We start from the raw sequence: 14656 nt of genomic DNA on the forward strand, positions 1-14656 counted from the left end.
CGTCGCGGAGCTTAGCAACCCCATGCTGCCCTGCAGCCAAGTCAAAGATGAACTCCGGCTTTTGGTGTTTCCCCTCGGGTATTCCCATCCGTATGCGCCGCGGACGGGCAAGAATGACAGTAAGAAAGGGAACCACGTTGTCATCACTTAACAAGCCGATCAGGCGGTGGGACTGACAGCCGACACGTATCCCGAATATGTTCCAGGCACGGCAGCACGTGTTGGTTGACATTAAATAAACGACTGACTCTGACCCCCCCTGTGGGATCTCCTTTTTTCACAGTAGCTCAAAGCATCAGTACAGCCTCCCACCCTTAGCCAGCCAGTCAACCACCTGACAACTGATGCGTTTTCACACCCTCGCCTTGAAGAAGCACAAGTGCAATGAGCCGACGATGCTCCGAGGACCATTCACCAGCCAAAGTCTTGTCCCTCCTCTCTCGGAGGAACCGAAGGTGAGGCCTTGTCAATAAGCAAGAGGCATATGCAACCCGTCAAAAGGAACGTAGCAGGAAGAAGATAATTTATAGAATGTGGCGTGTGATGTATGAGCAGTGTTGCAGATATTGATTTACGCAGCGATGACACGCCTGACGAAGGTAGATTGCAGGACTCGGGGCGAGTGTAACAAAGTAACAATCAATGCGTTGCGGCTAGTTACCTAAAGCAAAACTATGCTGCGGTCGTATAGCGAATGGATAAACACGAGGACGAGCGAGATGAAGAAAGATCGCAGTCTAACTCTCTCTCTCCTCAGAACACGCAACAAATGCATCATCACACTGGCCCGTCATACCCGTTGATCCCTATCAAACGGGGCCTCCGCCGTGACGATTGTGTTCTCTCCAACGAGCTCCTTGGGGTCATGGTCGGATTCCTGCTTAGCAACAGTGGCATGGTCCACATCTCCTAAGACGGGCTAGTCCATCCTACCCAGCTTCGCGGCATCACACGCCAGATCTTGACTTCACCGCTGCGCAAGTCGTCAAGCTTGAAGCTCTCGACCTTTACCTTTTTGCTCTCGCGGCCCTGCTCCCAGGCGCGAACCTTCTTCTTGGTGCCGTCCCACTCCGACACAACAGCGACGTGGTCGGGCTTGCCGACCTCCATTGAGTACTTGGCGTGCATGGGGCCGTGCTTGCCTTGGAAGCGAGCATTCCGGATGGAAATGATGTCACCAGGTCGGATCTGATCGTTTTGCTGTGTCGAGGCGTTTGCCATGTTGGAGTACACAAGCGCACCGTAGGCTCTGGTTCCAATGGGCGCCAGGGCATCGTTAAATGGCTTTAACAGTTCATGGATAAGACCCTGCGGCGTTCCGTCGCCCACGATCGTTTCCTTCTTAGACGCCACTGCTTCGAAAATCGGCCGCCCGAACCGCTCGTATGACTGCTCAAGCTCGTCTTGACGCAGCGCTCTTGGCGGTGGGTCATGTCGCTGGTCCAGCATAACGTCTGCGGCGTTGTTCTGGTCATACTCGACTGTGATGACTGTCTGCGAGTAGTCCTGGAAGAGCACGTAGATGGTGCGAGTGACTTGCGAGCCCGATGTCAAATCGACCGTCTCATAGTAAAGGTCTCTTCTGCCCTGGAACACTGGGGGCACCGTCTTATCCTGACGCCACCATCCGCTCTGTTTGGCCAGGTCAACATCGTTAGCAATGAAGCCGGACTCTGCAGATGTGGACGGCCTGTGCACATCCATGGAGCGCCGCTGTGACATGGAAGCTCGGGAGAGGTCCATAGATTGACGGGCCCGGCCTCCAGGAGGGGCAGGAGGCGGGACTCTGGATTGCGGAGGCGACGGCAAAGGCGCAGTATCCTGTTCGAAATATTCCTCCTCCTCAATCTTCGAGGCTCGCTGAGAGTACGGGACCTTCGAGGAAGCATAGTTATAAGGATCATACTCGTCATCGTCTTTGGCCGGCGGAGGAGGCGGCGGCGCTGCGCGCGGGACGTCCATAGAGCGGCGCTTTTCGGATGGCGGCGGCTGCATGGGTACCGGGGGTGGAGCGGCTCTAGGTGGAGGGCCAGTCGGGATGGGCGGTGGCAGGGTCGGGGGAGCGTCAGAAACCGGTGACATGACTGATGTGGTATCATCGAGACTGGAGTCACGCGCATGAGACTTGAGTGCATCTTTATGGGGGACCGAGGAAGCAATGTCGGTATCGTAGTCACCCTCATACTCGGTCACTTCATCTTCGTCCTCACCCTGGGGGGCGGGTCTGATCGGAGGAGACATGGGCGAAGCCATGTGCATGTCCTGCGTTGACTGGCGGCTCAGAGTACCTCCAGGAGGCGGGGGAGGGGGCGGTCGCGACTGGGATGTGGGGATTGGAGGAGCAGCTCCAGGAATAGGGGGCGGCATCCTGCTCATCCGCTTGTTCGTAGAACTTGTAGGCGAACTTGGGGAGAACTCCGAGCCAGGGATAGGCGGCGGCGAGCGAGCAGAGGTTGCAACCGGTGGCAAAGGCGGAGGCGCGCGTCCTTCTTCGGCCTTGGGAATGTCCTGGGCCCCGCCTGACAGCTCATCGTCTGATTCGGAACCTTCGCTGGGCGACTTAATTCCAGAAACAGGAGGGACGGGTGGGGGTCGGGCTGGATTCTTGTAAGCCATTATTGGCATTAGGGTAGGTCGGATACTCACATTCAGCAGGCACAGGAGGCGGTGCAGGCCGTGATCCGGGAACAGGGGGTGCTCCGGAAGGCTCACGGGTAGGGACTGTTTCGATTAGCAGAGCACTTTAATATGGCCATTTACAACTTACGACTAGGAGGGGGGGCAGCAACGGGCTCGTCGTCGACATTGTTCTCCTCAACGGTTCGCGGAGGAGGAGGCGGCGCTCTCGGTGATGTGGGGGGCACAGGCTCATCGGCGGCAGCTGGCTCCTCTTGACGCCGGGGCACGCCCATTCCTGGCAAAGCCATCATGCCCGGCACAGGGACACGGCCAACAGGCGACGTCATTTCCTCTTCACGCTCCTCCCTCGCCGAGGTCTCCACTGGCCTGTCGGCTGTCTTCTTCTTTTTCGGAATGGCTGGGGCACCCATCGGGATTCCAAACATGCCGTGCATGCCCATACCGCCACTCATCTTGGCCATCCTTGCTCGGATTTCCTCCCTTCGGCGAACCTCAGGGTCAATATCGTCATCTTCCTCCTCCTCCTCGGCCTCTTCTGCGGCTCGTTCGTCTTCCTTGCTTGCCCCAACAGGTGATGCGACTCGAGGTCGAGGAACCGGACGCGGGGCGGCATCACTGTCGTCGCGTTCGGTAAGATCCTCTGGCCCTTCGGTGTCACCGGCACCAGACATATCGGCTTCGTTCCCATCGTGGTAAGTCTCGGCAGCAGGTCCCCGAGAAGATTTGCGGCGGGGCGCAGGCGGCAAACGTGGGGAGTCCACAGAGCTCCTGCCCGCTGCGTCGTCCGTGTCGGCCTCGGGCGCAGAAACAGGAACAGGAGCAGCAGCGCCGGCATCCTCGGACGCCTCCTGGCTGTCGGTTCGCTTCTTGGGCGGAGGTCGCTTAGCCTTCTCCTTCTTTGCAGCGGCCTCTGCATGACGCTGCGCCTGCTCCTGTTGCTGCCTCTGCAGAAGGGCGATGCGCTCCTTCAGGCTGGTTGGCTTGGGTGCATCTTCGCCCTCCTCACCGGTGGATCCAGGGACCGTGCCAGCCTTCTCAGCACTCTCTTGGTTCTCTGCCTCTCTTTCCAGAATCTCGGGGTCTTCGTCTCTGCGGTAGACCTTGGCCACGGGAACCTGCGAAGGCGGGGGAACGTATGCATTACGACTGGGAGGTGGAGCGACGAAGGGCTTCTTGATGTGGTAGGATCCCTGAGCCAGACCGGTCGGTTTAAAGGGCGCGATCGGGGCGGCCGAGGCCTTGTTGAATGCAGCAATACGATCTTTAAATGCATTACTGGAAGGCTTGGGTGGCGGACCAGGCTTCGCGGGAGTTGACGATGCCTTCGCGATGGGGGGCGACGTAACTGCGGGAGGCTCAGTGGCCTTGTTGGCCGGAGGTGCTGGGACCGGTTCAGGAACTGGCTCGGGTGCCTTTACGGGCTCGGGCTCGAGCTCGGCAGCTGCATCGGGTGAGGTAGGGAGGGCAGCTGGGGCGGGCGGCTCGGGATGCTCGGCTTCGTAGTGGGCTTCTTGCGCAGGCTGGGGATCGAGCTGAGGAATTGGTGGCGCCTCGGATGCTGGGGATGTGACCTCGGCCTCCTTCTTGGGACGGGTCCTGGTCGGGCGAGGCGGGGCCTGGGGCTCGATTTTCTCGACGAAATTGCGAGGAAAGATGCCTTCGTGTTTGACGCCTGCATCGTCTAGATACTCCCCGCTGTACCAGTCGGCATCCTCCTCGTCAGTGACAGTGATGACGGCGCCGGCGGGGAATTGAAGGTCATCCTCATGAGGGGAGGAGTATTCGAAGAGGGCCTTGACCCTGAAGGGGGCGGTCGACATGGCCGGCAAGGATCGAATCGGATGGTTCCGTCGTATCCGTCGCTGTCGTCGCTGTCGTCGTTGTCGGTTTGTATCGTCGTGAGATGTGTGTTTTGGGTGGGAAGACTGGAAAGATGCTAGGTAATCGAAAGAGGAGTCGGGCAAGTCAGGGCGATGGGAGCTGCAGCAGTTGGGCGTGTGGGGCAACGGAATCGGAATCGTCGTCAGCAGCTTGGACCTTGCGTCGGCTGTTGTTGGTTGCGGGAGCGACTGCCTTGGTAGAGCGAGCAGCAAGGTCGCAAACTCGGGGGTGGAACGGGAATGCAGGGCGAGGCTGTAGGAAGACGGTGATGCGAATGGTGCGTAAGCTAGGTATGTTTGCAAATATCCCGACGGGTTCTCCCTCAAAGTGGCCAAGGGGGCGTGTTACTGTGGGAAAGCGGAGGGGGGGGAGGGGGGGGTAACAGAGGGCGGTCCGTCTGTCGGAGAAGGAGGCTGTGAGTATGGAAGCGACGGGGGTGGGAGGGATCTACAAGCTGGCGTGTCGACGTCAGCGCATGAACTTGTAACTCTCTTAGCCCAGTGTTCGGGGCAATTGAGGGCCCTGGCCTAGGGAGTACACCCTAAGGGAACACACAGAGTCATGTATGCCCCGGACACTGCGTCGGGTCTTGACAAATGCTCTTTTCTCTCCAGGTGTAGGCTGTCTACCCGTACCACAGTGATGGTCTGGTCGCGTCGCATAGGTAGGTGAACCGAACGTAGACTGGGGAGAGGTACATACAGTAATTATTCCGGGGAGAGCCGCAATGCGGGTGAGATGCGTCTGCCTAGAACACACTGCAACCCTGGGTTCGTTCCACACCTGAAAATTGCTCCTTTTTTTCGGGATTCGATTCTGATTTTGATTGTGTTCTAACCCTATGTATCTCACTCCTCTTGCCGGCTGTACTGCTTTTATTCCTCTGTAGCTTTCAGAGATTCTGGCTGCATATGTAGGTACCCTACCGTGAGAGAATAAGATACCTAGAGGACTGACAGTGCCAAGGGCAGGGGTTCCTATAATACAACGGTCGTCCCAAGGGTGGGCGGAGGATCTTATCTTTCGTCATGTCGCTGCACTTTGCCGTCGTCAACCGATTAGGTAACCAGTAATTTCATGTCGCTGCAATGCTTCGCCTCACTTCAGACCCTATTGCCTCTTACCGTCATGAACGGCAGTAGCGGCAAGGCTAAAATACATCGGGTACAGGAGGGACAGCCAGACAGAACCATATTGCCGTTGCGATTAGCTGAGAATGACCTACGAATACGTGGTCCAAGGTAGATCACTATCACTATCCAAGAAACAGCCGGCTGAACCGAAGCAGTCAGTCGTGGCGCAGAGCAACCGGATCAACATAGGTGCGGTCAGGCAGTGTTGGAGGTGGGAAACCAAATGAGGATGCGCTACGATGCGCTACGATGCGCTGCACATTCTTCAGCCGCCTAAGCCAATGGAACCCCCGTCGAGGGGCAAAGCAAGGCGACAAGGAGACAATGGGGAAGAAAAGGACAGGTCCTGCGTGCCAGCCAAGCCACCCGAGCACCCCGAGCTACAGACCAGACGTGCCTGAGTGTAGCGCGGCTTGGCCCCCAATTGTCATCGTAATGGCGGCCGTCACTTCACGCCAAACATCCATCCCCACATGATTCGATGCGCATGGAAAGATGGAAAGACTCATTAGGTAAGTTCGGGTACGTACCTCCCTCAGTACCGAATTGCGCTTCGGGCATTTGTTAGTGTAAACGGAGAAGTGGGGTTGAGCAATTCGAAGGAAGCAACAGCGCGAATCGAATCTTCTCCAACTGGACTGCTTAACAATTTTCCAGCACTCACGCCTTCAACGCCCCTCGGTACCCGAACTTCCACTAGTCTCAAACCTTTTGCTTATTAGAGATACTCGGTTTGCTTGCCGCGGGCACCTCCTGCATAATCATAGACCAGAACAGCGTCCTTTGCGATTTGGCAGTGGAGCCCGCCAGACGCCTCACATCGCGCCATCCTCTCCCTCGCAAACCACGAAACCGCCCGTTATGGCCACCGATGGCCGGCCACTGAAGGGCATCCTCAAAAATTCAGCTGGCGTCTCCGGCAGCAGCAACTCTGGTGCCGCCGCCGCCGTGCTCAACCCGCGAAAGCAGGACCCCCGCGAAATCGCGCTCCAGCACGCCCGCATCATCCAACAGCGCAAGGACCTCGAGATCGAGATCCTCGAGAGCTTGGCCCTGCTGTCCGAGTACCCCACCGAGCGCAGCAGCCGCCTCTACTCAGCCGCGAACCCCTCACCCCGCGACGTCGCCGACTTCAAGGCCAACGTCCGCCTCTTCCAGCCCTCCGACTACGACGACCTCATCGAGGAGCGTAACGTCAACGGGCTGTGCGGCTATACCCTCTGCGCCCAACCCAAGCCGGTCGCCTCCAAGGGTGGCGAATGGCGTCTCGTCAACTTTGGTACATCGAATTTCGACATCGTCAACCGCAAGGAGACGGAGAAGTGGTGTTCGAAGGACTGTCAGCGCAGGGCGCTCTACGTCAAGGTCCAGCTTAACGAGACGGCCGCCTGGGAGCGCGCGGGAATCCCGGATATCGAAATTGAGCTGCTCGGCGAGGACAGGTCGGCAAGGGCGGACCCCGCTGCACAAGCGACGCGTGACCTCGCGAACCTGAGGCTGGAGGAGGGCAGGAGGGCGGCTGATGAATCCGCGACGCTGGCCTTGGAGAGGGGCGAGGTGCGGCGGGAGGGCGGCCAGTCGGGCAATACGTTTACGCTTGCGATCAGGGAGAGAGATGTCAAGCCGCCAGTCGATAACGGTACCTTTGCGGAACCGGACGATGCACATCTGATGGTGGAAGGACACAGACCGGGCGCTGGGAAGGCGCAGGCTCGGGCCGAGGCTTCCCAGGCTGAAGCCCGATTTAGGAAGGAAAACGAGTTGATGTGAGAATTTCACTGGCAGAAGGGAATTTAACACTGTTCATTGGAGTGTGGCGTAGTCGGCTCGGCCTGGCGATAGGAGCTGGTTGCTTTATATATAGACTTGATACCCAGCAAAGCAGCCAGTCAATTCATCACGGTAGGGCGTTTGGGTGCTTGCGAGACGACAAAACCAGAAGTTCCACGCCACGTCAAACCCTCACAATGTCAGAGGGACAGCGTCACGGCTCAAAATGGAAAGAGGGACGAATATTGGCAGTCAAGCGTTATCTCCGGAATTACCCTAGAGAATCGGCGACACCGTGTGTGGGAAAACAGAACTTTTCTTGCAGTTCTAAGTTTGTGAACTCACTACCGTCCCGCGAGACGCCTTTGGTAGCATGGGTGATATCATCATATGCCGTTTTCCGTAAGCCCGTTAAAACCAATCCATTTTCCTTTCGCCTGAGCCGAATCAGAGATAATTTAGTCGCGGCGAGGAGGGCGGTCGCCGAAGCGGCGGCCACCACGCTCCTGGACCTGAGCCTGGGCGACGGGGGTAACGTTGACGGGGATAGAGTCGAACTATTCAGAGCATCTCGTTAGCATGCAGGCCACATCCGTTGGTGCAGACCACGGGGCGGCACTGGAAAGAAGAGGGTGTACGTACGCCGAGGTGCTTGAGCAGGTCCTTGGTCTCGACGTCGACCTCGAGCTGGCCGCTCTCGGTGTTCTGGGTGAAGTCAAGGGCGGAGATCTCGGGGACGTATTGGTCCTTGCGCTCACGCTCCTCCTCCTGGAGCTTGAAGGAGATACCGCGGACGGGGCCACGCTGGATACGCTTCATCAAGTGGGTGGTGTATCCGGCAATCTGTTGGGGGATTCCTGTCAGCACAAACTTGGTTCCTCTTCTATTTCCCGCATGCCCGACATCCATTCCGCGGCTGCAATAGTCGTGGTCGGTGGCCGTGTGCTCACCTTGTTGCGGAGGCGCTTGGAGGCGATGATGGCGATCTCATCGCAAATGCGCTTGTTGGTCTCGAAGTCCAGGGTGAGCTTGGGGTAGTACCGCTCAATGATGACCTTGGCGGACTTCTTAACGGTCTTGGTGCGAACGCGACCCATTTTGGCGGTACTGGCTCAGTTGGCGGGGGAGAGGAGGGATTTGCTGGAAAGAGGGAGTTGTCGGTTAGTGCTTTCGAGATGTTGTCAACAGAGGTCCAGCGCCGAAATAATTTGTTTGGCTTTGGAATTTCCTAGCAGTTGTGGGCCGAGGGCAGGAGCGGGGATCTATCACGTGATCACGTGGATGGCATTGTGGGGTCTGTGGTCCAGATCCCTGTCCGGGCCCGAATAGGAACTTGGATGTGGGTCCCAGCCGGAGACGCGACATCTCGCATGTTGCCCGAACATTTGGAGCGGCTAGGGATTGTTGCAGAGTGGAAACAGGATGGAAATCGCATTACCAAGAACGTACCTAACAGTTTGTGGAAATCCTCTCAGCACGCGATGTCAGGTAGTGCCTTATCGTTATCAATACCTAGGCAGCCATAAAACCAATAAACTAATTTGTAGAATAGGGTTGCTCATTGATAATCTCTACGACTTTGAGAAATATCGAAATCGGGCTGTATTCTTCTTAGTTTACAATACCATACATAGTACACTCGGCACGCTTGCCAATGTCATATAGAGATCTATATCCCCAGACTGATCTTCCTCCCCCATCTGGGCTTCGCTCCTGCCTCAAATATGATGACCGAAAACGACTCCACGTCGTCAACGTTCATCACAACGCTCACGAGTCTAGGCCGTAGGTCTGCGTGCTGCCTGCAACATTCTTGTCGGTCTCCTTGGTTGTCCGCAAAGTTCGGATAAGCGGTCTGCGTTCTTGTCCCGACGAACCCTCGGCCTTGGTTTTGTTGTTGTAGATCTTGACCTTACCGACCGTCTCCTTGGAAATAAGCTGTGCCTCTTCGTTGGCCTCGGTAACGGTGATCTGCATCATGCCGGAAGAGTCCATGCGGGCAGAAGTAGGCTGAACGTAAGCCTTGGCGCCGCCCTTGATATCAGGGTCAAACGAGGCGACACCAGCGATGCTAGCCTTACGGCCGAGGAAGGACCTCTGGTTAAAGGCGGTGTCACCCTGAGGCGTCTCGGTGATGAAACCACCAACGCCCAGCTTCGCGGTGGTAGGCCCTGATCTCGGTGCGATGATACGAGCCAAGACTGGAGTCTGGTGCGCCTGGGGACCGTAGACAGGGTGGTTCTCGGCGAAGGCCGCAGTGCGGAGGTACGAAATACCGCCGGAGGGGTGGCAGATGGGAGGGCCGTTCTCGGCGTACAGACTGGGACGCTTCGTCGCTTCGGCGGATCTGCCAAGGTCTGCCATGGAGCTGGGCGGATTCAAGGGCGCAAGGTCCAGGAACTCGCTTACCAGCGAGTACAGTGTGATGCGGTCGGATCGCAGCTTGCGGAGGTACTCGGTCAGCTGCTCGTCGGTGACATCCCGGGCATGGATCTGCCGAGGAATGTTCTTGCCGGCGTCCAGAGCCTTCTGATGCGCCGCAGCCGTCAGCGCGTTGGCGATGCGCGCTTTCAAGAAAGTACGGAAGGCATCGCGCTTGTTGCGGACGCTCTTGCGCAAGTAGCGGTTGAACTCGCCCTCGGTGAGACCGGCCAGCCAAGGACCCTTGAACTTCCACCTCTTCTCCTCGTTTCCAAGACCGGGCTCCATGTAGGTGAAGTCGCCATCATCCTCAAAGACGGACTTCGCACCAACGTTAAGGCCTCCGAGGCGTGATCGGTTGTTTCCGGGGAGTGTGACGGGTAGGTTGAGCTCCTGGAACTTCTGGAGAGAGAGGGTGTGGTCGGCAGCGGAAGAGTAGTCGGTGACGTTCTCGAAGCAGTCGATCTGCTTGATACGAACAACGGGGGTCGAAGTCTTAGTCGTGGATCGGAGCGGGAGAGAACGTTTGAAGCCCCAGTCGCCAAGGACTCTCGAGGATTCGGTCGTGGTGATGGATTGGTGTGTAGGAAAGGGCGCGGTCGCCGTCGGTGATCCGAATCGTGCAATCGCAGCGGCTTCGCCTCCTGGCTTTGGAAGCGGTTTGGGAACGGAGAACATCCGCGATGATCTCAGAAGCGCCCCTCCTGGGGACAATCGGGCAGACATGGCGGCTGTCGAAGCTCTCTGCTGAGCTCAGTCGTCAGTCGTTGTATGTATCACGGAATGGCGTATAACTGTAGTGTTTGCGTGAGAAATTTCAATTGGAGTAACGGAAGAAGCCGGTTGTGCCTGATTGGTGGATGAAAGCTACCCCTGCCGTTTCCATGCGCCGACCGGAGTGGCTCACGCCTAGGTACTACAAATTCAGGTGCTCAAGTACCTCAATTAGAACATCAAGAACCAGGCTGTCAACTGGAGCAACGACAAGAAGTCTTGTTTCTCGCACGCACATGTATCCTCTTGCCTATTATGAATATGGCCTTAAACATTTCTTAGGTCACTGTGTTAGCTTGGCGCAATTAATATAGCCCTTGCGGAGCTGTGCCTTGAAGCAAAGGTGGTATATTAATGGCAATAAACGTAAGTCTCGAAGGGAACACATGTGAGCAGGGCATGCAGACCAGAATTAGAGGAAGCCTGAAGAGTGTTCTCAACGATAGCATCGAGTACATGAGCTTTGCAAACGCAGCTTATAGCAAGAATGACTGAAAAGAGGCATGTATGGTGAGGTAGGACTGGAGCAGTATGCAGAAAGAGAGCACCGACACGAAAGACAGAGGCCCCACCTAAGCCATCAGGAAGGCGCATCGCTCTTAGCGCCTGCGATTTGGGAGAAGTGCATGGTGAACCACACTCAAAACTTCTCCTGTTTTCGTCCACTTTCATAGCCAGCAGACCGTGGATTTACCTACGTAACTGCCCATGTGGACGGTCAAAAAGATGGCGTCAAGCAACATCGGCTCCTCGGCCGCTCTCACGTTTGAGCTTGTTGCTCGTTGCTCCGTGAGTCGCCCACATGAAGAACCCCACCATTATTATGTGATTCTGAGGCGCGATGCTGATGGCTTAGGCTAGACGACAAGAGCTCGCGCATCCATCTTGACGCTTCCCCATGGCCCGGTGCAGCTCCCCATTTTCATGCCCGTCGCGACGCAAGCTTCCCTGAAAGGCTTGACTCCCGAGCAGCTCGAGGAAACTAGCTGCCGCTTATGCCTCAACAACACTTACCATCTTGGGTTGAAGCCTGGACAAGATGTCCTCGACGCTATTGGTGGCGCACACAAGCTCCAAGGATGGAAGCATAACATTCTGACAGATAGCGGAGGGTGAGATCTGCATAGACCCTACGCGACCGGTGGGTCGAAAGCTGACAACATCCAGCTTCCAGATGGTCAGTCTCCTCAAGCTGGCGAAAATCACAGAAGAAGGTGTGCGCTTCCTCAGCCCCCACGACGGCTCCCCAATGCTTCTCACTCCTGAGCACTCCATGTCTCTGCAGAATTCGATCGGCAGCGACATTATGATGCAGCTGGACGACGTTTTGGTCACCACGTCCCCCGATGCTGCCCGTATGCGTGAAGCCATGGAGCGCAGCGTGAGGTGGCTCGACCGGTGCATCGCCGCGCACAAGAACCCCACCACGCAGAACCTTTTCTGCATCATTCAGGGTGGTCTTGACCTCGAAATGCGACGAGAATGTACCCGAGAGATGCTGGCGCGTGACACACCCGGAATCGCCATAGGTGGCCTGAGCGGCGGTGAGGCCAAGACGGATTATTGTCGTGTTGTTGAGACTTGCACAGAACTTCTGCCCGACCTCAAGCCTCGGTACGTCATGGGCATCGGATACCCAGAGGACTTGGTCGTGAGCGTCGCTCTTGGAGCCGACATGTTCGACTGCGTTTGGCCGACAAGGACGGCGCGATTCGGAAATGCAATCACTAGAAACGGTGTCATCAACGTTCGGAACTGGCGGTATGAAAACGACTTCGGACCTATCGAGGAAGGATGCGGCTGCCTATGTTGTCGAAAGGGGGATGGTGGCTTGGGCGTCACCAGAGCTTTCATCAACCACAATGCTGGCAAGGAGACGGTAGCCGCTCATTTGCTAAGCATACACAACGTATGGTACCAGCTGAATTTGATGAAGGGGATACGGCAAGCCATTATCGAGGACCGATTCCCTGCTTTTATCAGGCAATTTTTTGGTGATTTGTACGACGACAAGTCCAAGTACCCTGAATGGGCTGTAGATTCTTTGAAGAGAGTCGGCGTTGACTTAATAGACCAGTAAACCCATTTTTTCCGATCCTAGAGATTGAATGTCTTCCGCTGGCTTGAATATCGTTTGGGTATTGGTAACCGATGACGTTGCCTCGAACACGATCTATGATGCTATAACGAGTTTGAGAATGCTTCTGCAGCCAGGTGCCGCCACTCTTTTCTCTCAAATTGTACGCAGATATCACACTACTTGTTCCCCGGCCAGTATCATATATCCGTCGGCTCAAGGTATGCATTTCTCTACTTGAGAGAGCGGGTACCACGTCTCCGATAATACCATACCGAATCAGCAGCGGTATGTCTTTGTTGACTACATGACTGACGACGTGAACTAGGATCAAAATTGTGCCGAAGTTGGCCTGCCATACCGGCTCATGGTTAGGATTGTTTGCGTGGCCCTGTTATCTCGCCCATTCTACCAAGACATCTGCCTTAATCAAACATTTATTCAAGCATTGTTCAAGTCAGTATGTCCTTATACTAGATGTTTCCAGAACGCGCTGTATTAAAAATGACAATACTGGAAAGCGAGGGGTGCTGCCGACTGTGAGACGTGATTGTGGTATTCACAAACCAAGTCTGGGAAATGAGTTCGTGATGCGCCTCAGCTGCCAGTCGCATATTGTGTTCAGAAGAGAAGGAAACATTCATTATGTATTCTGAAATAAGAAGAGCAAGACAAATTGCTCCAATGAAAAGACAACACAAACGATTTCACCGTCCTTCCGCCCTGGTTCTTTAGTCTTGGTTCTCATCCTCCTCGTTGCTTTCACTCATCCAGACGTATAGAGCACCAAGCTCTAAACCAAGAAGCCAAAAGAGTGAGAAGAGTGGGTGCAGAACAGTAACCGCCCATATTTGAAGTTACATGTCTGCTTTGGACATGACCCTCGTAACCTTAAGGATGGAGGGAAAGTAGAGTGTTTTCTCGGTTAAGGCCACTGTCGCCTGCGTCATGACGAATCTCAAATCATTCCACAAGTCCAATACCATTACAAGCATTATATAAATAGAGTCACGAGCTGGCGAAAGCAAAACTGATGGAGAGGAAGGGATCTAGGAGTGAGTGGCTGCTGAATATGCAGGCTTGTCTAATGCCATGTCTAAAGAGACTGCTGCTGCTATGGCTAGAAGCTATCATATCGCCTGGTACCTTCATGTCTAGACGGGAGGAGAACAGGTCCAAAATAGCACATCCCAAGTGATCGAACACCTGACGATGAAACAAGACCGCATCGCATCTGCCCGACGCGTTTCAAATGTCTGATGGATATAGCGAGAAAGCCTTGGACGTGGTTCAAGATACGATATCAAGAGCGCGTAAGACAACTTGGACGACGATTTGTGTCCACCAGAAATAGAACCCATGAAGGAACAAAGTTGCAAGCCTTGAACATGCCATCAGGCGCTTGTGAAATTGTGAAAGACATAAACAGGGCTGGCAGAAAGCGACATGAAGAGCTATGTAAGATTAGCCTCGATAAATAGATATTATAACAGCCCACACCCATAGGCTATGGTCGGTAGGAAGCTTCGCTGAACAAGCGAGGATGCCAGCTCAATTTCGTCTCCAAATTGCCGGGTCCTTCTCCCCCCACCGGGTTCAACAGATGTTACGTGCCGATTAGTAAAACGTTGGACGGTGAGTAAGGCAAAGTAAGCTGCTGATAAGATGAACCAATTTCGGCATGGTCTCAATGAAAACCCTTCTGCACGGATCAGGGATCATGAGAAGCTGCCGGAGGCGGTATCCTGCAGTCGCCGACAGTGTTGCCAACCAGTTTTATTATTGTCGTAATGAGTAGCCCCTGACCCCAGATCTCGTCACATTTCTTTTCGTGTTCCCCAGAAGACAACATCGACCTGAGACTGCGGTCGATAGGCTGTGCTGACTTTACTCACCCACTCACTCATGAAGATGCGTCGCAGGCGAAGCTCATGATGAAAATTGCGCTGTATACGAGAAA

The 14656-nt window shown here is 55.4% G+C and overlaps 5 protein-coding genes across 5 annotated transcripts; 2 read left to right on the plus strand and 3 right to left on the minus strand.

The window, feature by feature from the left end:
- Window positions 1-909: 909 nt before the first annotated feature.
- GLRG_05851 (SH3 domain-containing protein) lies at window positions 910-4460 on the minus strand (the record flags this gene model as incomplete). The annotated part of the gene is made up of 3 exons (XM_008096536.1): window positions 910-2597; window positions 2647-2721; window positions 2768-4460. 3 exons carry the CDS (start codon window positions 4458-4460, stop codon window positions 910-912), a joined length of 3456 nt encoding a protein of 1151 aa, XP_008094727.1.
- Window positions 4461-6515: 2055 nt separating this feature from the next.
- GLRG_05852 (Rtr1/RPAP2 family protein) lies at window positions 6516-7424 on the plus strand (the record flags this gene model as incomplete). Its single annotated transcript, XM_008096537.1, has 1 exon — window positions 6516-7424. The coding sequence occupies one exon, from the start codon at window positions 6516-6518 to the stop codon at window positions 7422-7424; it is 909 nt and encodes a 302-aa protein (XP_008094728.1).
- A 458-nt stretch (window positions 7425-7882) lies between these two features.
- Window positions 7883-8521, minus strand: GLRG_05853 (ribosomal S17; the record flags this gene model as incomplete). Its single annotated transcript, XM_008096538.1, has 3 exons — window positions 7883-7981; window positions 8067-8267; window positions 8375-8521. 3 exons carry the CDS (start codon window positions 8519-8521, stop codon window positions 7883-7885), a joined length of 447 nt encoding a protein of 148 aa, XP_008094729.1.
- Window positions 8522-9194: 673 nt separating this feature from the next.
- On the minus strand, window positions 9195-10571 carry GLRG_05854 (uncharacterized protein; the record flags this gene model as incomplete). The annotated part of the gene is made up of 1 exon (XM_008096539.1): window positions 9195-10571. The coding sequence occupies one exon, from the start codon at window positions 10569-10571 to the stop codon at window positions 9195-9197; it is 1377 nt and encodes a 458-aa protein (XP_008094730.1).
- Window positions 10572-11345: 774 nt separating this feature from the next.
- Window positions 11346-12699, plus strand: GLRG_05855 (queuine tRNA-ribosyltransferase; the record flags this gene model as incomplete). The annotated part of the gene is made up of 3 exons (XM_008096540.1): window positions 11346-11408; window positions 11481-11731; window positions 11787-12699. 3 exons carry the CDS (start codon window positions 11346-11348, stop codon window positions 12697-12699), a joined length of 1227 nt encoding a protein of 408 aa, XP_008094731.1.
- Window positions 12700-14656: the final 1957 nt, after the last annotated feature.

The sequence above is a fragment of the Colletotrichum graminicola genome (assembly GCF_000149035.1).
Source record: "Colletotrichum graminicola M1.001 genomic scaffold supercont1.20, whole genome shotgun sequence".
Lineage (NCBI taxonomy): Eukaryota > Fungi > Ascomycota > Sordariomycetes > Glomerellales > Glomerellaceae > Colletotrichum > Colletotrichum graminicola.